General features: G+C 34.3%; 1 protein-coding gene across 1 annotated transcript in view; it reads left to right on the top strand.

The window, feature by feature from the left end:
- Positions 1-22157, top strand: part of LOC115890336 (kinesin-like protein GA13060) — a gene marked incomplete in the record, with an annotated part of 701789 nt that overhangs the window by 668160 nt on the left and 11472 nt on the right. The window contains 6 exon segments of the mRNA XM_030910529.1: positions 3087-3305; positions 12663-12830; positions 12887-13051; positions 16843-17040; positions 17337-17568; positions 21909-22025. Of these exon segments, the coding sequence (XP_030766389.1) occupies positions 3087-3305; positions 12663-12830; positions 12887-13051; positions 16843-17040; positions 17337-17568; positions 21909-22025 (1099 nt within the window).

The raw sequence follows: 22157 nt of genomic DNA, 5'->3' as shown, positions 1-22157 counted from the left end.
CCTTTGTTTATATTTAAGTCTCCCCTCTTGTTCTCCTACTTTCCCTATCCTTTTCTCTCTTCCGCTATGTCGGTTTTCACCTATTCGTGTTACAAATTCGAGTCCGCCTCTGAAATGACACGTTGGCGTGATGCCGGAACACCCGATTCGCTAAACTAACGGTAGTAAATACCTACTAGAACGGTGAAGGTTGTTTTGAGTAGGGTTATAGATAGAGCACTACGTAAAGTTACTGAAAAGAAGTTCTAGGGTCTCTTTTAAAAATGTTGTTCTTGAGTCTATTTCAAGAAAATAGTTATTTTTTATACAAGGCGATAAAATGGTATTTTATCGTCGTGTAATAATATATATATAATAATATAATAAATATTCAGAAATTACAGTCGGGTCAACTTTTGAACCCGAGCAGATGAGAACGATTCTTAACGTTATTTGATGCCCTGTACACAGATCTTCAATCCGTTTGTCAAGATTGGCTCTAGTTTTCGGTGTGACCGAGTCGTACCCACTATGATCCAGGACAACAACTTGTGTTCTCTGTACCACTTGTAAACCCACAGGACGTTTTACTGCCACCTCTTCACATTAAACTTGGCCTTACTAAGAACTTTGTCAAAGCGCTCAATCGCGAAGGACCGGCTTAAGAATTTTTTTTAGAATTTAGAATGAGTGGGATGGAGGTTAATCACTGCGACCTTACAGATCCATTGTGTCCCCCTTTCTTGAGTCATAACTCATCATACAGTCCCAGGGCTTTGACAAAAGCCAGTATCTGGGACGGTTTTATAGAGGGTAGCTCTCCATCTCCAATATCAGTCGTACCAAAATTCATGGCACGAATGGTTGTCGTCTCGGCGCACTCAGTGATGAGGTGTACTGGTGTTTTCCCATCTTCCCCACAGAATCTGCATTCGCCGTTTCTTCTTAGTTTCAATCTACTGAGGTGTTCATTGAGGAGACAGTGTCCTGTTAAAAACCCCGTGACAATCCGAAGATTGTTCTTACGTAAACCCAGGAAGATGTGTGATTTTTCTTGATCATAAGCCCTCAGAAACTTCTTCGAGTGTCTTAGACCGTTGCAAGATTTCCATTCCAGGTTGCGGATGGAATCTTCCAAGTTCTTGAGTTCCGCCTTGAGTTGGTTACCACTTGGAAAGCAGAACGGTTCTGGTCCAGTTAGTGGAGTGTTCGCTCCTTTCCTAGCTAGATTATTTGCTTTTTCATTGCCTACTATCCCTTGGTGAGCAGGCACCCAGTGTAGGAGGACTTTGTTTTCTTTGCCTAATTTATTCAGCTTCTCTATGCATTCTTTGACCAATTTCGAATTGATTTATACTGAGTTGATCGCCTTTAACGCTGCTTGACTATCAGACAAGATGGCTATTTCTTGTTTCCGATAGTTCCTATCTAAGATAAGTTGTACGCATCTCTCGATAGCGTAGATTTCTGCCTGTTGGATACTAGGGTAAGTGCCCATTGGTTCGGAGTATTTAGCTCTCGGCCCAAACACTCCGATCCCTGTTCCCGTATTGGTTTTGGAAGCATCAGTATACCAAGTTATGGTATGGTCTTTTAACTGCTGGGCAAGCGTTTCGCTCTTCCAATCATTTTTATTGCTCAATACTACATTGAGATGTTTCTCAAAGTTGTATGTTCTTGGCATATCGTCCACTGGGAGTTGCAGGAGTGGTATGAGGGTGTTCCAAGCCCCTGATCTGACAATTCTCCCAGTACTAATTCCGTTAGTGACCATTCTAATCATTGTCGCATTGGCATATCTACCTATGACAATGTGCAGTAGTGTTAGATCTAGAATGATCTCCATTGCTGCTGTTGGACAGGTTCTCATGGCTCCTGTGATGCAAACGCATGCTAGTCTCTGGACATTGCATAGGTTTAACCTTGCCGTCCGTTGCTCTAGTTTTGTGTACCAGGCAACTGCTCCATAAGTAATCATGGGTCTTACTATCATGGTATACATCCAGCGCAAAATGTTAGGGGAGCAGCCCCATCTATTTCCGGCCAGTCTTCTGCATATCATGAGAGCGTTTATGGCTTTGCTGGTAGTGTTCTTAATATGCCTGTTCCACAGGAGTTTACTGTCCAGGGTTATTCCCAGGTATTTAACTTCCTGTGTTGGCAGTATTTCCTTTCCATCTAGTTGGATTCTTTTCAAGTTTTTCAGACTTCGCTTTCTGGTGAATGGCACTATCGCGGTTTTGTCTGAGTTGATACTCAGCCCGACAGTTCTACACCATCTCTCAGTGATACGGAGTCCTCTTTGGATAATATCACACAAGGTGCCTTCATGTTTCCCCGAGCGATCATGACTATGTCATCTGCATACCCAATGCAGTGTATTCCCGCTAGAGTTAATTCATCTAGTAGTTCATCCACCACCAAGCTCCACAGCAAAGGGGAGGTTACTCCACCTTGTGGAGTTCCTTGCGTTGTTTTAACAGCTACAGTTTTGGTGCCCATCTGAGCCTCTGCTGTTCGTGTACATAATATAAGCGTTGAGACCGAGATATTGAGTCTCCTTTCGTCTTCTTTTTAATTTAAACCAGGTATCTTCGAGAAGAATGGACGCCGTCTTTAAGTTCTTTATATCTAGTATCGAATTAATAAAACAGCGTATAAGTAAACCGCGTAAAATAAGTCGCGTATAACAAGTGATTCCTGTATTACACTGTCTTTTGGGAAATATCGTAACGCAGTGCTAAAACGGCTCCTAACCGTATTAATATACAAAATGGGTGATATTTCGACCTCGGAACATTTAGCATGCCTACTGTTGGGGTGAAAGAATGTCACAGTTAGGGTTTGTTTTGTTTCATTAACCTACAATTACAAAGTTTGCTGTATTTTGTTTTGCGACAGTGTCCCGATCTAGATAATAACAGACACGAAGAAGGGTTAATATTACTGGAAAAACTAGCAGAGTTAGTTAAACTATGCTTCTTTAAATACGAGTACATAAATTAAGACACTTATTTTTCGATTATTTTTTAAGTTGTACAGTAAATCAATAGTTTGTAAGTTGTAGACGTAATTTTATTGTCTTAAAATTTAATTCTTCCTTTCAGATTCCGAACAATCACCTGGCATGTACCTCCGCGACGACCCCCTGTTCGGCAACCAACCTCCTCACTGCGAGCTGAGAGTGCCCTCTGCGGAAAAAGCCGCACATTACTTAGATGCAGCCCTGGAAGGTCGCAGTCCTGCCACCAGGGATGACTGCAGGGATTCCCACCTGCTTTTCACGTTGCACGTGTATCAGTACAGCGTTGCGGGGAAAGGTGGAGGTGAGAATAATTTTTTGCAGGATAAAGCTTGTTTTTCATGCGTTCATTATCCGTTTATACGATGGTCCTAAGGTGCTTTGATTGGCCATAGCGTTTTCACGCCACTTTTCATCCGTAATTTTTTTACTCCTATCCGCCAACGGAAAAAAATCGTACGATAGTGGATGTTTTGACGCTTTTTTGTCAAGTTTAATCCAACCTGAGAGCTGTTCGATATTCACTGGGACTAAACAGCAGAACTCGTTGCTAGGACTTTTTTAAACAATTAAAAATATTAACTCTTCCTTTCTTATTTATATTTGTGAATCCGTTTGCCTAATACGTAAGCATGTATCAGCTTCTCAAGAAAGGCCAGCTGACACTTATCCACTCAGGAACGCGGAGCAAGATCTTTATCTACCTACCCCACGCTCAGAGTTAGTTAAAAGTTCAATATTATACAACTCGAACAAAATGCACAATCACCTGCCATTTGAAATCAAATCCATAACATCATTTTCTTCATTTCGCAAACCATTGAAATCTTATTTAGTAGAGACGTAAATGACTTATATTTTGATAATTGAATTTGATCTGGTAAACACTGGTCTAATGTTTGCTATTACTATACAGGGTGTCCCAGAAATAAGTGCAAATATTTTAACTGGTAGTATAGTTCAACCCCAGAAACACGCCTATGAGGTTTTTTCGCGAAAAAAAAATTTTGAAAATTCGAAATTTTTTGGATTTTTTTTTAGTTTTTAGTTAAAAAACATAATTTCTTGATAACATAGGTATTAGATTAAATTTACAAGAAAGAAAATCCAGAAAAGATCCAGTGGTTCTCAAAATTTTAGCAAAAAATCATTTTTTTCGGAAATTTTCAAAGTAAAATAACTTCGTTATTTTGGACGATAAAGAGAAAATATGTTTCTTTTATCGAGATCTGCCACCCCTTAAAATATTTGCACTTATTTCTGGGACACCCTGTATTTACCAATGACATCGAAATGGATTTATCTAGAGGTCATTGATATTTAGTATAAACTTACTAAATATTTTTGAATCTTATTTTTATTTTTTTATTCTTTGACATTGTAAACATTTATAAATGTTTATTTTAAACAGTAAGACTGACAATGTTATTTGTATAATATTTTGTATTCTCTTCTCTCTTTTGTTTGTTTGTTTATTTTGTTTGTTCACTTGACCGTTGTCTACAAATTGTACAATTTTTTGACAATAAAGGCATTTATTGTATCGGATAATGTTTTCCGATTTGGAGACTTGAGAAATACCATCATTTTAGACAAAAAGTAGGTAGGGTTTAAGGAAACTATATATTTTTTTTTTAATTTGATAGAAACTTCAAAGTTTCTTCATTAGAAAGAAATTAGAAGCGGGCCATCTTATTTAAAAGAAATTTACTATGCATTAAAATGCTTTTATATATCTCAGTCTCATTCTAAAAGAAGTTAAGCTGAAAGAAATACAGATATCCCGAGGCACTCTCTTCCCATTCTTCTTATCTACCATCTCGTCCGCATTTTCGGGGCGTTTTTCGTACTGATATCCAGATTTCTCCATATTCTCCTCCATCCATTGTCGCCTCGGCCTTCTCCATGCCGTTCCAGCCTCTCCAAACTTATGCAAATACATTTTTCACGTCGTCTATCCAACAGAAATAAAGTTCTGGAACGCTGGGCGAACCAGGGCTCCCGAATTTATTATAATTGAGTTTTCTTATCGTCCTTAGTGCCGTAACAAAAGTATCGCGCCTAGAGTTGAAAAGTTAGGCTCAAACCGACCAGGGTTGGATCTATAGCGCGTAGTAAATTGACAATAAATGATTTAATTACTATATGGTTAAAAAATTGATGAATTTTGAAATTTTACAATAATTTAATACAAATATACTCCAGGGCACAAAATTCCGCCACCCTAAAAGTTTGATGTTTCATAATTTTTTTTTGTAATCCAATTTTAATGATTATAGCATCAGTGTGAAGATAAATTTACTGGCAATATTTTTTATTATTTTAATGGCTTATATTGTTCGGTTAGGTGGGAATCAAAACTAGTAGTGGGAACTATCGAATGAATACTATCGAAACATTCGATAGTCGCAATTCATTCGAACAATTCGATAGCCAATAAGAAAACATTCGTCGAAAACTATTCGAATAAAAATTATCGAATAGATGCGTCATCTGCCTTGAAATATTGTATTCTAGTAATTCGGCAGCAAAAACCATTCACTTATAAAATTCATTCATTTATCAAATTAATTTATTCGTCAGGATCGATTTTAATAAAATATAAACTGGATTTTAGTTGTCGTCCGGCGACGTAGGTTTCTTTCCTAGAAACCCGACAGGCGGTCGGTGGCAATGCTATGAAAGAAGCCGGCATCTTTGATTTTTTGCGGAGTCAAATAAAGATAAGGACACATTATTTTTTTATTGAGGTGCTAGTATTTACACAGAAAATACATTATGCTGTTGCCATATATTCGTATTAGTTGGTATTAGCAAAGAATATTATTCTTTAGCATTAGTTAGTTAGGGATAGTATGTCTAATGTTTTGCATTTTTTTATTCATATTCTGTTGTTACACTGCAATAATACTTTTTATTTTGGATGTAGGAAAATGATTTTTAATGTTTTTAAGCAAAGACTGGTTTAATAAATAATAATAACAGTAATAATTTGTTATACCTATTAACAACAAAATTTAAAATCATTTAATAATATAAACATTTTTTTTTAAGTAGTAGCAAAATATAAACAACAAATAGAAGTCAAAAGTATTTATATTAGATCCTATTTAAAACTAATATAGTCGCTAAATGTGGCAACGTTGGTTTATTAAATAATAATAATTACAGAACTAATTTGTTATATTAACAACAAATTTTAAAATCATGAAATATAAGCATTTATTCATTTTCTAAGCATGCAGTGTAATGGAAGGAAAATATAAATAAAAAATTAGAAATCAAAATTATTTATATTACTTTTTATTACTTTATATTACTATTTAAAAATAATATTTACTTTTACTGGCATTTACTTTAAAAAATAAATGAAATATTTCTTCGCAAAAAACTACATGTAAGAGAATTAGCATAAACAAAATACAAACATTGTTAACTTTTTTTTTAAATTGCCACGTGTAAAACTTTCAATTTAATTTTCTCACCCTAAAATTTGAGTTCGATAACCATTTACTTAACCACATTACTTAAATATGATTATTAAGTTCAACTAATTCATATTACATATTAAAACATCTAAAATACAAATATGTATTTTTAAAATTAATTGCAAGTTCGTCTCATCTCTCTTAAAAATTGCTACTTCTCAAAATTTCCCATTAAAAAAATGCAATCTAACCTAACCATAATATACCATATAAAATTAAATAATTGAAAGATGGGGCTACGGAAAATCACACAAATTTTCGGAAAAATTTTGACCACTTCGCACACAATCGTCAATTAAAAAAAACTACTATTTTAGTATTTTAAATATTTTAATAAACGCAAAAATAGCATAGTATTTACAAGGCGAAATTATAAAAATTTGGAAGAACTAATAATGCACTGACGCACACAAAAATCAAACGAATACTAAATTTCATTTATCAAAAGCATTCGATAGTCGTGGCTCAACGATAACCATTTAGTCGCACGGCGAGGTTGTCACATATGCTTTAGTATACAAATGAATGAATGATTTTATCATTCGATAGTTGAAATCATTCATTCAGTAACCATTCGATAGTCTATTTCATTCGATAGTTCCCACCGCTAATCAAAACATTGTTTTTTGCAATAAATTCAAAACACCCTGTGGAAAAAATGAGACGGGAATTTTGGATAAAAAACACTTTCCTGTAATCTTAGATGTAGTCATTTAAAATCTACTATTTAATTTTTTGAATTATCCCATTATCTCTATTTTTTTATGAGCTAAATATTTTTAAGTAAAGTATTGATTTCAGAGATTGTTTTATTGACAAAAACAAACTATACTAATATATAAAATCCTTAAGTGACTGAATTACTGATTAATCACGATCCTGCTCAAACCACTCAACGTAAGAAGCTCAATTTTGGCATACAGGTTGATTCTAGGGTGTAGAGGTTCGATAAGAAGGGATTTTTCGAAATTCCAGTTCCAAGGGGGTGAAACCACCCCTCAAATATTACAATATTTTTTATTTAAAAAACGGTCAAGTTTCCTAAAAAACGCTTAAACACGTATATTTTATTTTGTTTTTTTTACATATTCTAAGATTTTTTAAAAATCTATACAGGGTGTTTCGAAAAATCTTGTCATTGATTAATCACGATCCTGCTTAAAGCGCTTGACGTAAAAAGCTGATTTTTGGAAAACAGATTGATTTTAGGGTGTAAAGGTTCGATAAGAAGGGATTTTTCGAAACTCGAATTCTAAGGGGGTGAAACCACCCCTAAGATATTAGAATATTATTTATTTAAAAACCGGTGAGTTTTTCGAAAAAACTCTTAAACACGTATATATTATTTTGTTGTTTTACATATTTTAAGATTTTGTATAAATATATACAGGGTGTTTCATAAAATATTACCATTGAGTAATCACGATTCTGCTTAAACTGCTTGACGTTTAAAGCTGATTTTTGGCAAACGGATTAACTGTGGGGTGTAGAGGTTCGATAAGGAGGGGGCTCTCGAATCTCAAATTCTAAGAGGGTGAAAACGTCCCTCAAATATTACAATATTTGTTATTTAAAAAACGGTTAGTCTTTCGGGAAAACGCTTGGACACGCATAATTTATTTTGTTTTTTTATGAATTTTTTTATAAAATCGTACAGGGTGTTCCAAAAAGTTGGGTAATTGATTAACCACGATTCTACTTAAACTGCTTGACGTAAAAAGCTTATTTTTGGCACACGGATTTTTCGAAAGTCAAATTCCAACGAGATGAAACTACCCCTCAAATATTACCAAGTTATATAATAATATCGCCATATTGTTTTTTCACATGCTGACATAAATGTGAGAAAATTTTATCTAGTTTGTATGTTAGTGGAAATTCTTGCTTTGCTTTATCATCACCATTACAAATGATTAATTCGACGCGAACGAAGTCGCGGGTACACGCTAGTCAACAATATAAAATCTATCTTAGATCCATTTCATTTTATTTACTCTAAATAATTCGCCTGTCATCCGCATTTTTCCATTTTCCAATTCTCTACGTTCTTATCGCCAACCGACCTCGGAGAGAGATAGATAGATACCTTTAGAAGGAAAAACGGTGCATTTATGCAACTTTCCTCCACAATGGAACTTTATATAATGCACGTTAGCGGGATAAGACGTCAGCGAAAAGTTTCGCCAGTACATTCAAATATAGAGCTATTACGAGGAGGTTTCGAGGCGAGCGACTCTATCAGATCGAGACGCGGACGGCCTGAGGGTATCGAGGAACCATTTTCCAGATTAAAGAAGCCCGGATGGAGTGGAGGGATGCATGGTGCAGAAGAGAAAAAGAAGACAGGAAAGTTGCATTAGAAAGCAGGGATCTGTACAGGGTGGGTCAAATTCGACGCTTTTAAATGGAAACACCCTTTTCTATAGGAGATAGACAAAAACTAATATCGGTGTCTGGAGCTCAATTTTTGTCAAAAACATGATGGTGAAAACCGCACATCAATATCTGTTCCCGTTTCGGAGTTACGGGGTGTTTTTCAAAAATGTGCATTTTTAACAAATCTCTGTAACTTTTTTGCTATGTAAAATGTTGTATTTTTATGAAAACATTTCCAAATCACCTTTTTACGTAGAATTTAATGGTTTAAGTATAATTTTTTTAAAATTAATAATTTAAGAATTATCACCAGAAAATTTGATGTTTTATATGGGACGCCCTGTATATTTTTAATTTATTGAAAAGAATTTAAAATTACCTTTCCAAAAATATAACACACTTAATATTTTGCTCGATTCCTCTTCGAGATATAGAGTATATAAAATATTTTTTTTTTTACTTTTTTATTTTTATCGTTTATTGAAGCGCACCGACTGTAATACAAAAAACATTCCTAGACGTGAGCAAATCAATTAAAAACGAAAATAAATTTGCAATGAGAGATACAGAATTTTATAAACAATTATAAAATATATTTAATCATACATCCACACATTTAAACTATATCTAGATGAACAAATAAAGGAATAAAATAGCAAACCAATAGACATGCGAAATGTTGCTACAGGTGTTCGACATATCGACCGTCTTTCGACCGCTTTATGGACAGACGGGGCGTTTTGAACATTTCTTGCGGAATCCATTAACTCAGTAGGGTGAAAGATAACCTCTTCATAATTGCTACTATTTTCTAATTCTTGTCAAATTAATCCGAAGAATACGGAACATTTATTCTTCCGCAAATATTATCCATTATGATTAACCTCCCATTGGCACTAAGTCAGGCGCCCTCGACGGCCAACGCTGGGATCTTGGTAGCTATTCAATTATTCTCTTGAAATTGCCGTAAAAATTTTGCTGATAAAAAAATTTCAAAGCGTCAGCAGGCGTTGCGTCGTCTTGCTGAAAAAATGTTTTCGAGTTCCATTAAGGGCATGTCATCAATAAAGGGTCAAAAGCCTACTAATTAAAGTGGCGAACTTTTAAATTCGTATTTCTGAAGGCATATAACAAAATGAATATAGGGTGAAATATATTTTTGAAATGAATTTAAATTCTTTTCAGTTAATTAAATAATAGACGGGTGTCCCAAATAAAAAATCAATTTTCTGTTGATAACTCGTAAAATTAGTTAATTTAAAAAAATTTACTAAACCATTAATTCTACGTAAAAAGGGGCTTTGGAAATATTTTATTAGAAATTGAAAATTTTTTTTTTTTATAGCAAAAAAAGTTACAGGGATTTATTAAAAATTATAAAAAAAAATTTTTGAAAAACACCCCGAAACTCCGAAACGAGCAGATGAAACAGATTATTAGACGTGGTGCGTTTTCAACCATCAGATTTTATAAAATTTGAGCTCCAGATACCTATATTAATTTTCGTCTATGTCCTATAAAAAGGGTGTTTCCCATTTAAACATCGAATTTGACACACCCTGTACACGTCTAATTTCTATAAGTACCACTTCATCAAACTACGGAGATATAAATAATGTTTTAGACGGATTTGAATTAGGTAATCAAAACAATGAGAAATTAATTTTCATTGATCGTCAATAGATGTATGGTATCCAGCGATGTCAGATACATTACACGTTATAAAAATATGAAAATAAAATCACCAAAATGCCATCAAAAATTTTTGGAACATCCCAAGGCGCAACTTTGCCCAAATTTAACCATCTTTGTATCTATTACGGTTACCGAGATACCAATTCTCGTACTCCGAATTTGTAGCACCCTGTATGCAGAGCATAAGCTACTTGTGATGTTCTCATCTGTGTTTCACAAGTACACGGGACCTAGATCTCCAACACCAAGAAGTCTCAATAGTAGTTTAATGTAATCAGAACAAAAAGAATAATAAAAAGTTTTTGTTTATTTTTTTTATAATTACTCTTTCATATACGAGCCCTAACAACTATATGTTGGGACAAGGTCTTTCTTTGCAATAAAAATAGTAAATAAAAAAAAATACTGAAAAATATAAATTTATTTCTTTTTAAATATAAACATAGCCATATACCCTAACTAACTTGACAAATATTTTTTATGAATTGTAAATCATTCCATATTTACAGTAGCGGATTTTGTTCATAAAGGACAAATTTGCTGACAACAAAATGTTGGGACAAGCATTTTTAAATAATTAATATATCATACGGCGCTTTGCTAAATAGAAACGTCACAAATGTCGCAAACTGTTTATTTCAGCATTGACAGCTTGTAAGTAACTCGATACTTTGAGTAGTGAGATTTACTGTAAGTAATTTACTTTTTTAAATTTTCAATTGTTAATTTAATTCAAAGTAATGGTACGTGGAAAAGCTACAAATCAAAACTACGCGAAATTATCAATCGTCAATACAGTACGGGAAAATCAATTCGAAAAATTTCTGATGATCTAAGTATTCCAAAAACCACGGTCTTAATATAATAAAAATAAACGTTTTTTTTTAAAACCAAAAATGAAGACGTTAGAGGTAAAAGTTCGGGAAGGCCAAAAGTTTGTGTTTCAGAGAGATTTTACGAAATTTAGCTAAAAATTTGCAAGTCTGCGAGAAGAAGTACTTCGCGAAGTAACAGTTAAATGGAATGCTGTAACTGGATTAAATATATCAAGAGAATGTTCCGAAAATATATCCATAAATCGGTCTGGGGCTTTACAAGGTAAACTTTATTTTGTGCTGGAAATCAATTACTGAAGATTATTGAAGATACAAATTCTTATTTAGGCCAAACAAAAACCCGCTACTGACAGAAATTCAAAAGAAAAATCGCTACAATTGAGCAAAATCTAAATTATCCGGTGAACCCACAAAATGAGAATAAGGTCATATTTAGGGATGAGTCTAATTTTGATGTTTGCGTTGGAGACCATCGAAAACGAATAACACGAAATAAAGCAGAAAGCCTCAGTATAAGATTGCTTAAAGAGGGTTAAATTTCCTAAGGGGATTATGGGGTTGCATGTCAGCAAAAGGTTTTGGCAAACATAAATTTTTATAGATGGCACTGTTTACTCCCAAAAATATCAACATGTACTTGAGACCTCACCTTTGCCTAGTGCTCAAGAACTGTTTCCAAACGAAGACACTTATTTTTTCCAACAAGATGGAGCAACGTGCCATTCAGCAAAATCAACTAAAAATTTGGTTCGGTAATAATAACATATAAAGTTCGTATCCCATCCTGGGCAAGTAGTCCGCACCTCGATGTTATAGAAACTGTGTTGCAATAAAAGTGAAGTCAATATTTAAAGAAACCACCTCAAACGAAGCATTTTTGATTTGCTGGAACAAAACGTGCAGGAAATTTGGGAAAGTATATTTTTCTCCTCAAATGTGCCATCTTTGGGTAAACAATGCCATTAAGAGTTCAGGCAGTTGTAAAGGCGAAAGGTGGTAAACTCCGGTATAAACAAATTTCTTGTTGTGCTGCCCCAATATATAGTTTGTCAGCAAATTTGGCCTGATTTTGGCAAAATAAGCTATTATCAAAAGTGATTTGTTTGCAAAGTTATAGTAAAATTGTCTAATCATATTGTATGTTTGAATTTAAAAAATAAACAAAATAATTTTTTTTTTTTTTTTTATTTTTTATTTTATTGCAAAAAAAGACCGTGTCCCAACATATAGTTGTTAGGGCTCGTAATAATCTCTGTTTAAATTTAGTTGCAGGAGGTCGCTCAAGGTTACATTTGATCGACCTAGGCAATTCAGAACGAGGCAAAGCCAGCGGTGGTATCCCTCTATCGGGAGTAGGAAACATACTTCTAGCAATTTTCAACGGCCAGAAACACCTTCCTTACAAGGAACACAAGCTAACCCATCTTCTTAAAGGTCTGTAACTCTATAAAAAAGTCTCCACAAACTAACCCTCTCAATATTTTTTTTAGATTGTCTCAGTTCTTTGACGTGTCACGCAGCTATGATCGTACATGTGTCACCTTTTGCGCAGAACTATGCGGAAACATTGACAACGGTTCAATTGGCTTCGAGGATACATCGAATGAGGAGGAGGAAGATTAAATTTGTATCGACGGCTGCTGGAAATGGATCAGGTGCGTATACAGGGTGTTAAAAAGAACCTTAAAAATAACATTTATTTTTTATATCAATATAAACCGTTGTTTGTTGTTAAAAAAGCCTCTTTTGTTTTCCTTTTAGAGGCTATCGCTTCTTTCATTATAATTTTTGCGTTGTTAAAATCTACCCTGTGACCTGTGTTCCATGAATGCCGACAAATCTTAGATTTGTGAAAATCTATCCCTCTATTAAATTGAGAGTTCTCTTTTAAATAGTCGAACATTTAAGCACCAGAAATCATCTAGCTACGGCAAGCTGCGTAGCTAGAAGTTATTGCTGTAATTAAGGTCTAGATTTTTCCACCAGTATAGATAATTGTATCACATTTCACATAAAGTATTTGATTCATTAGCATTTTGTTTTATTGTCCAGTGTTCATTAGGTTTAGTGTGTGTGTGTGTTAAAATGGATCTAAGTGTATTTTGTGTTTTGAAAGATGTTCGTATGTTCACTGTTCGGTTTTTATATGATTCAAAATAAAAAATATATACAGTTAAATTTAAGTAATTTAAAAAAAAAAAAAAAAAATCTTTAAAAAAAACATAGAACCACTAATAATGTGTCCATAGATCCAGTGGAACGTTACCGTGACTTTGAAGTGTGAGAGTCAAGAGAACTGACCAAATGAGAGTTGTTCGCAAAAAGAAATGATATTACAGCTAATAGGTGTTTAATAGCATAAAATGGTTAACTAATATTGAGAAAGTAATTATGATATTCGCGTTCCGTCTAGACTAAGTGGTTATGGCTAAATTTGTGACTTAAAAGCGTTAAATTAAAACAGCAAAGTGGCGTGAAATTACTCGCATCTAATGAAATAAAACAACAGAATACACGTAATAGAACTATTGTTGTAGCATTCTGAACAGGATTTCATGTTAAACTGTTTTAGAAATAATTTAAAGGAAAAATGAACCTGCTCGCAGATGCTTGTTTTAAGTAAAATCCTAGAGCTCTATGATTTGCTTTTATAAACTCTAGCACATGATCCAGAATTGCATGAATCTTCGGAGTTATCTTAATACCTAAGTTCAGATATTTCCCAATCGTAATTAATTCGATGTCATGTTCAAAATGTTTGTTTAATGCTTGACCAAAACAACTCGAAACTACTTGATTGAATGCAGAAAACACTCCAATATATTTATTTCTAACAAAAAAATATTTTTTGTTTTTTTTTGCTTCTAAAAACTTTGAATATTTTTTTTATTATTTATAGTAAGTTTTTCCTTCAAAATTCCATTTCTGTTCTAAAAGTTGTCTGGCGTTATTTCCGTTAAATTTTCCATAATGATCTAGTTTTCAATCCGTTTTTTTATCACATTCTGTGCATACAGTTGGTATCTCCAATTCAAGACAACAAAAGTTTTGAACCACACCTAACAAAAGGTGAAGCTCAGGAGGTGGAATATAGTTTAAGACAGGTGTTTCTTCGTCGCCATTGATTAAAGGTATGTTTATACAGTTTCGTAGAGAAGATATATCTCTGTTTTTATATGTTCATATGAACACAGTTTTAAAAAATACAAAAAAATGATTTCAACAAAAACGCTACTAAAAATCTTTGGACTGAGTTTTCCTCCACGAAATTGTTGCCCTATATAATTTGTACATTTTTCTGTTAATGACTTTTTTATAGTTCTGAATGATCCTTTAAATTCCATTTCCTTTATAGCGATTTACATCATCTCATGGGCATGTGTGAGTGGATGAATTTGAGTGAAGACCAAGGAGAATCATAATAAGCTTAAAGTAAGCGGCAAAAGTATAGGACAAATTCCACATATGGACTGCAGATCTAACGTTTCAAAGAGGCTTTTAATGTTAGCATAAGACTCAGACAACTTTGGTCCTAAGCCAATTATGAATAGTTATTTCATTCCAGCACTTTTTATATTTTCTTGAAATATCCGGGATCATTTTCAGGGAGCACATTCAGACAAACTTATCAAGGTGATCCACGCACCACTTATCAAATGCCAATCTGTTTTTAGATGAACAAGTTTCAGGTAATCTCTCTAAATTTCCAAAATATATGATAGAAGACCAGATAAATGAGCAGTATACAAAAAAATTAATAATTAATGAACTAACATTTTCTTTATTATTTCTAAAAATGTTTTAACTTTAATCTAGTTCATGAATGCTAACAACATAGTCTTGCGACGATTTTAGTATTTGGTTTTATATATCGTATTAAGATTTTGATTAGTTACAAACGACGATTAAAACCACTTAGTTAGGGAAAAATTATAATTATTGCTATCTTTAAGTTTAGCCCCACATTTTTCATACAAAATAAAAAATATTAAGCTGTAATATATTTTGTTTGAACAAATTATTGTTTCAGTTTTTGGTCCCAAAATTCAAAGTCACGGTACGTCACTGGGTCAATGGAAATGATTTAGTTGTTCAATGATTTTGAAAACAGAAACGCTTTATGCCATTAACAAATAACTAATTTTACAAGTATAATATTTTTATTTGAATCATAATAAAGAACCAGTGTGTATAGTTGTAACCGGCCTCGTAATGTAGGAATTTTGAGTTGTTATCACAATTATACAGATTATAATCGTGTTGTTTTCTTATTGTTTTAGTGGTTCCAATTTTCGAAATCGGGCACTAGTTAGGTTACTATTTTGCGCACATAGCACGCCACTTATGGCCTCTAAAATTCTGCACAGCGTTTGACCGGCACAGTTATTTGAGAGATATCGGAAAACCGGAATAGCTCATCCCAGTATTTGCGCGTAGACCTTATCAATGGTCCACGATATCGCGCGAAGTCAACGCGACACCCGCCTAATTAACGTACCGCTGACGGTTCCGATCAATTAACACCAAGCCGCTATGTCTAAATAACCTCTGAAGAACTGTTTTAAACATGACTTAAATTGGGCATGTGCGGGTATTGAGAGAGTCCGGCCGCGAGATCTTTATTTTAAGGTTATGTTTGAGAGTATTTTGATTATCTGCTTAGTTTTTATTAGAATATTTGAAAAAAAAAAAAAAAAAAAATAGTTTAATTAAATAAATATGGCCAGAAATAGAAGTTCCACCTCCTCCAATACTAAAGAACCTATAAAGAGTCTTAGGTTTACAGTAGATGACGACTTAGCCCTCTTCTAAGAGATTTTGTTGCTTGTTGCCCTTAACCCATTGGCAGACGTTTAACAATAAAGCACTGGAATAAGCACTTTAGCCCTTAGTTTCAAAATACCTAGTAATCAAAACAATTTCAAAAATTAGTTTAACGTTTAAATACGACGCGATGGAACCGATCAGAATTCTTTCCTATCCGATAACTATAAATGTAGAGTTAATACCACCTCATTTAAAGGAAATAACACCTGCCTTATTAACGTCCATGAACGCTATTCGGTTACGATATCTCTTTATTACGCTGTTTATTGTATTTTACGCGAGTTTATTTTTGCGCACAGGAAATTTGACTCGTTTGCACTTCGTCAATTTTCGTACCACGAATTAGGGACAAGATTTTTTATCTGTATACTTATAGGATACCTAATCTGTGGTTGTATATAGTTATCATTGTGTGTATTCTGTCTATGATTTGGGGTTTGTATTTCTTTTAATGTTTTGTCATTAAAAGATGGTGGTTTATATCTATGTTTAGTGAATTGTCATCTGAACATATTATTTTATTTTCGCCCTATCATATAACTTTTAAATAACCTTTTTACACACTTATACTGTGGTTGTATGTGATTACTATGTTAATTATCACTGTTATTACTATTAGGTGGTTCTTCAGGTGAAGAACAAGCTAGGACAACTGGAACCAGTAGCGAACCGGATCCTTCCAGCAGTGATTTATCAGCTGATACGGTGATCTATGTTGGTAGAGCTGACGATGCTACTGATGGAGAACATCCCCCTGTCTATATCCCTAGCTTAAATTCAGGAGACAACAGGTGTTCGATGAGCAAAGCACTTCGAGGTAACTGAATTTAATATCTTTATTTGCATTAAATGACCTGGGAGTGATAGTTTTTCGGTAAACACTGATGAGTTGTCAAATATACAAGATTTCCCAATAGTCTGTGGACCTAGAACTACTCCGTATATTTTAATTGCAAAAATACGTAGTAGAATAATTATGTTCTCGGAGTATTGGGACATCCTGTATTTAAAATTCATATTTAATTGCCTGCTTTGTTGACAAAAAATCAAAATTATTCAATACACTTTTTATATCTTTTAGATGAATAATATTTCTGTTGTTTTTATATACAGGTTCATCTGCAGAACAGCGGCCTACGAAATCCTCTCCTAAGCTTGATCGAGATCCAGAAAAACTCAGTCATAGACAGTTAAAAACACCATCACAAAGTGCCAAAACATCTCCAGCACATACAAGTTCTCCAAAGTCATCTCCCAGTCGAATACCTTCGATAAAAAAAGCAGCGGAAACACTGAAACACCCTGTGAATGGTGCCAGTGATGAGCAGTGGATTGATGGACCTAGGTAAGGTTTAAGATTTACCGGGTGGAAAATATAGTACCAAACTTTAGTGGGTGATGCTAGAGATAAAATGAGAAGAAAAAGTTCCTATGTATACACAGCGTTCCTATATACCGGGTGTTACATCGTCGAGCGGGACATAGGAAATCCCATGTAAATTTTAATGGGGTCAATTATTGGCTTCCCTAATTATTTTAGAGAATAATTCTATTTAGGTTTATTGAAGGGCACTAAAACCCACATTCAAAAGAATAACTTTAGATATTTTTGATTAGCCCGTTTACCAGTTATCGCCGATTTCTTTTTAAATATTTTCCTTTCTTATGGCCCTGTATTTGCTTATGAGCACCAGTCAAGGTAAAGATAACTGTCAAATGAAGTTGTTATTTCAGAAATTTATCTATTTAGTGCTTTATTATTATTATTAGCTTCATAACTACATCGAAAATAGTAATAAGCCACATTACACTGCCGAGAAGAAAAGTATTGTTTAAATGGTATTATCAAGGAAATAGTAATCAAAAGGTGTCGGGCATGTTTGCTGCTCTGTATCCGAATAGACCTTTGAATAAGAAGACTAAAGAAGTAGCATAATGCTATCCATGTATTCATGCATGGTGGGCGGAAAAGCCACCATAAAAGCTCTCTAGGGTGGGGATCCTTGACAGTTCTGTTTGACGATTCATTTGACACATTTGAATTTGATTTGAAATTTTGTGGATTTGTCAGTCTTTACAGAACTTATTTTATGTTATTTATTATTTATTCTACTGATAGTTGTATAAGGTAGTAAATCCTAGATGAAATTGTGGCAGAACTTAATTAACAGTGACACTATCATGATTTATCGAAAAGACTCTAAAATAGTTGGTTGTGTGGCGTGCGGTAGATCTCGGCAAAAGAATTGAGTGAAATAATGGAAAAACTTTTCGCTAGTAAGTGACTATATAATATACATACGGGTAGTAAACCGATCATTTATGAAATTCACTTAAATTAACTAAATTATATATTTTCTTGCATTTAGCTTTTATTTATTACTTGTCCAAAAGATTAGATGTCAAAAGAATTTAGATACGTTAATTTGACTTTCCTGCTTCAGTAGAGTATCGGATGTTTGTGTTAATAAATACTTATTATAACTTATCTATTTTTATTAGAATTATATATTTTTATAACAATTTTAATAACTACCAACATTTATTCACAACGTAAAAATAAAACAACAATTATTGAGTCACCCCACGTCTACCTACATCATAGTTTACATTTTTAAATAATTAGACGACACTGATAAACCGGAATTCGGCCATATTTGAGGCCCATCGGTGTACCTAAGATTTTGATATGCTCCTTCTTAATCTTTCGAAAGAATAGGCCGATACCTGGAAAATCTACAATCGCAAGGAATATCGAATTTGAGACCAAGGTACCCTAATAAATAACTGCAGATGAAAGTAAAGGCAGGAACAAAGAGAAGATGCAAGAAATATTACCGACTTGGAAGTTTTATTGTGCGTGGAAGGGAACGATGGAAAGATCAGCACAAGAAAGCTTGAGGATGAAATAGGAATAGATCACACTACAGCGTTTCAATTTTGAAACTACATAAATACTATTCCTTCAAAAATGAAAAGCACCAAGAGCTACAAGATGGGAACGAAATACGGCGGCAGGCGTTTCGTTTTGATATGATGGAAAGAGCAAACACGGATAAGGGAATTTTTAAAAAAAAACATATGTTTCTGACTGACGAATGCACGTTTGCCTTAAGTGATGAACCAATGTTCAAAATTATCGATATTGGAACAAGAAAACCAACACAGGTTAGTCGAAACAAGGACGCAATATCACAGAAAGTAAATGTTTGGGCAGGGATTATTCGGACACAATATTATCGGTCCATTTCTTACGCAGAAATTTAAATGCAAGAATATTATTTGGAACTACTTGAAAATCATATTTTACATGCTTTACATGATGCCGCTAGGCAGAGGCGCAATTAGGGGAGGCCAGGGGCTTAGCCCCCCAGATTAATCGTGCGTGTCGTATAAAATTGGTTTTAACTTCACATGAATCTTATCTTATAGTGACCTAAGCCCCCCCCAAAGACTTGAGCCCCCCCCAAAAGTATATGTCTGGTTGCGCCTCTGCCGCTAGGGAAAATCAGGAAGTTTGATTAGTATCGTATGTAGATGTTATCGTAAAACCCCCGTAAAATGAAATAAAGATCGTAATCTCTAAATGTTTGGGCAGGGATATTCGGACACAATATTATCGGTCCATTATTTCTTACGCGAAATTTAAATGCAGAATATTATTTGGAACTACTCGAAATTCATATTTTACGTGCTTTACATGATGCCGCTAGGCAGAGGCTTGACCCAGGGAGGCCGGGGGCAGCTCCCTAATCGACCGGTGCGTATCGTATGAATTTGGTTTTAACCTCACATGTATCTTATCTTATAGTGACCTAGGCCCCCCCAAAGACTTGAGCCCCCCCAAAAGTGTATGTCTAGTTGCGCCCCTGCCGCTAGGGAAAATCAGGAAGTTTGGTTAGTATCGTATGTAGATGTTATCGTAAAACCCCCGTAAAATGAAATAAAGATCGTAATCTCTAAATGTTTGGGCAGGGATATTCGGACACAATATTATCGGTCCATTATTTCTTACGCGAAATTTAAATGCAGAATATTATTTGGAACTACTCGAAAATCATATTTTACGTGCTTTACATGATGCCGCTAGGCAGAGGCGCAATTAAGGGGGGCCAGCTCCCCCTGTCGACCGGTGCGTGTCGTATAAAATTGATTTTAACCTCCCATGAATCTTATCTTATAATGACCTAAGCCCCCCAAAAGACTTGAGCCCCCCCAAAAGTATATGTCTAGTTGCTTACTCTGCCGCTAGGAAAATCAGGAAGTTTGGTTAGTATCGTATGTAGATGTTATCGTAAAACCCCGTAAATGAAGCCAAAATATTAATTTCTAAATGTTTGGGCAGGGATATTCGGACACAATATTATCGGTCCATTATTTCTTACGCGAAATTTAAATGCAGAATATTATTTGGAACTACTCGAAAATCATATTTTACGTGCTTTACATGATGCCGCTAGGCAGAGGCGCAATTAAGGGGGGCCAGGGGGGCTTAGCTCCCCCTGTCGACCGGTGCGTGTCGTATAAAATTGATTTTAACCTCACATGAATCTTATCTTATAATGACCTAAGCCCCCCCAAAAGACTTGAGCCCCCCCAAAAGTATATGTCTAGTTGCGCCTCTGCCGCTAGGGAAAATCAGGAAGTTTGGTTAGTATCGTATGTAGATGTTATCGTAAAACCCCCGTAAAATGAAATAAAGATCGTAATTTCTAAATGTTTGGGCAGGGATATTCGGACACAATATTATCGGGCCATTATTTCTTACGCGAAATTTAAATGCAGAATATTATTGGGAACTACTCGAAAATCATATTTTACCTGCTTTACATGATGCCGCTAGGGAAAATCAGGAAGTTTGGTACCAAATGGATGGCTGCCCGGCACATAGTAGCCTGGCTGTTCGGGTATATTTTGACAATAGTTTTAACGAAACGTTATTGGCCTAAATCATGCAGTAAATTGGCCAGCAAGGTCTCCTGATATTCGATGATTTCTTTCTCTGGGGCCATTTAAAAACCAGGATATACAAGGATAAAAATACCCAAATCTAGAAGAGTTAAAAATGCTATTTCTGCCGAATACAATAAAATTTCAGTTTACCAACTAGCGAATATAAGAAGAGAATTAATTTTATGATCGCCTGATTTATTGTCTAGCAGTCGATGGAGGAATATTTGAACATCTTCTTAAATCTAAAGTTCTAACAACTTAATAGTACCTAAATTAATAAGTTATTGAATATTGTAATAATACTATAATTAACCTTGTAATTGATTACTTTGTTTTACTTTAATTCATATTAATTTGTATTTATAAATACATGCAAATTTCCGATGTAGAATGAGTTTAATAATACAGCACTAAATAGGTAAATTTGTGAATGACAACTTCATTTGACAGTTATCTTTTACCTTGACTGGTGCTCACATAAGTAAATACAGGGCCATAAGAAAGGAGAAATATTTAAAAAGAAATCGGCGATAACTCGTAAACGAGCTAATCAAAAATATCTAAAGTTATTCTTTTGAATGTGGGTTTTAGAGCTCTTCAATAAACCTAAATAGAATTATTCTCTAAAATATTTAGGGAAGCCAATAATTGACCCCATTAAAATTTACGTGGGATTTCCTATATCCCGTCCGACGATGTAACACCCGGTATATATTATAATTATTTTTGTAGGATATCCAAAAGTAAAGTGGCCGAAGCAAGACATTTAATAAAAGAACCTTGCCATATCAAGAAAAGGGAAACCTGGATAGATGGGCCTATGCAAGGCACTTCAGAAAACCAACAAGGGTATGCATTCAAAATTGCCATCATAAATTCACTAGTTTAAAATTTGAGAAAATATTTTTTTTTCGGAATAGATTTGTGCGTCTGGAAACGATCTATCCTTTTTTCGTCTTTCTATAATTAGTGTTAATTTTT

This window comes from Sitophilus oryzae, unplaced genomic scaffold, assembly GCF_002938485.1.
Source record: "Sitophilus oryzae breed Bouriz unplaced genomic scaffold, Soryzae_2.0 scaffold_863_pilon_pilon, whole genome shotgun sequence".
Taxonomy (NCBI): Eukaryota; Metazoa; Arthropoda; class Insecta; order Coleoptera; family Curculionidae; genus Sitophilus; species Sitophilus oryzae.
Note: the sequence above shows the minus strand (reverse complement) of the source record. Positions and strands in the feature narration are given on the sequence as shown.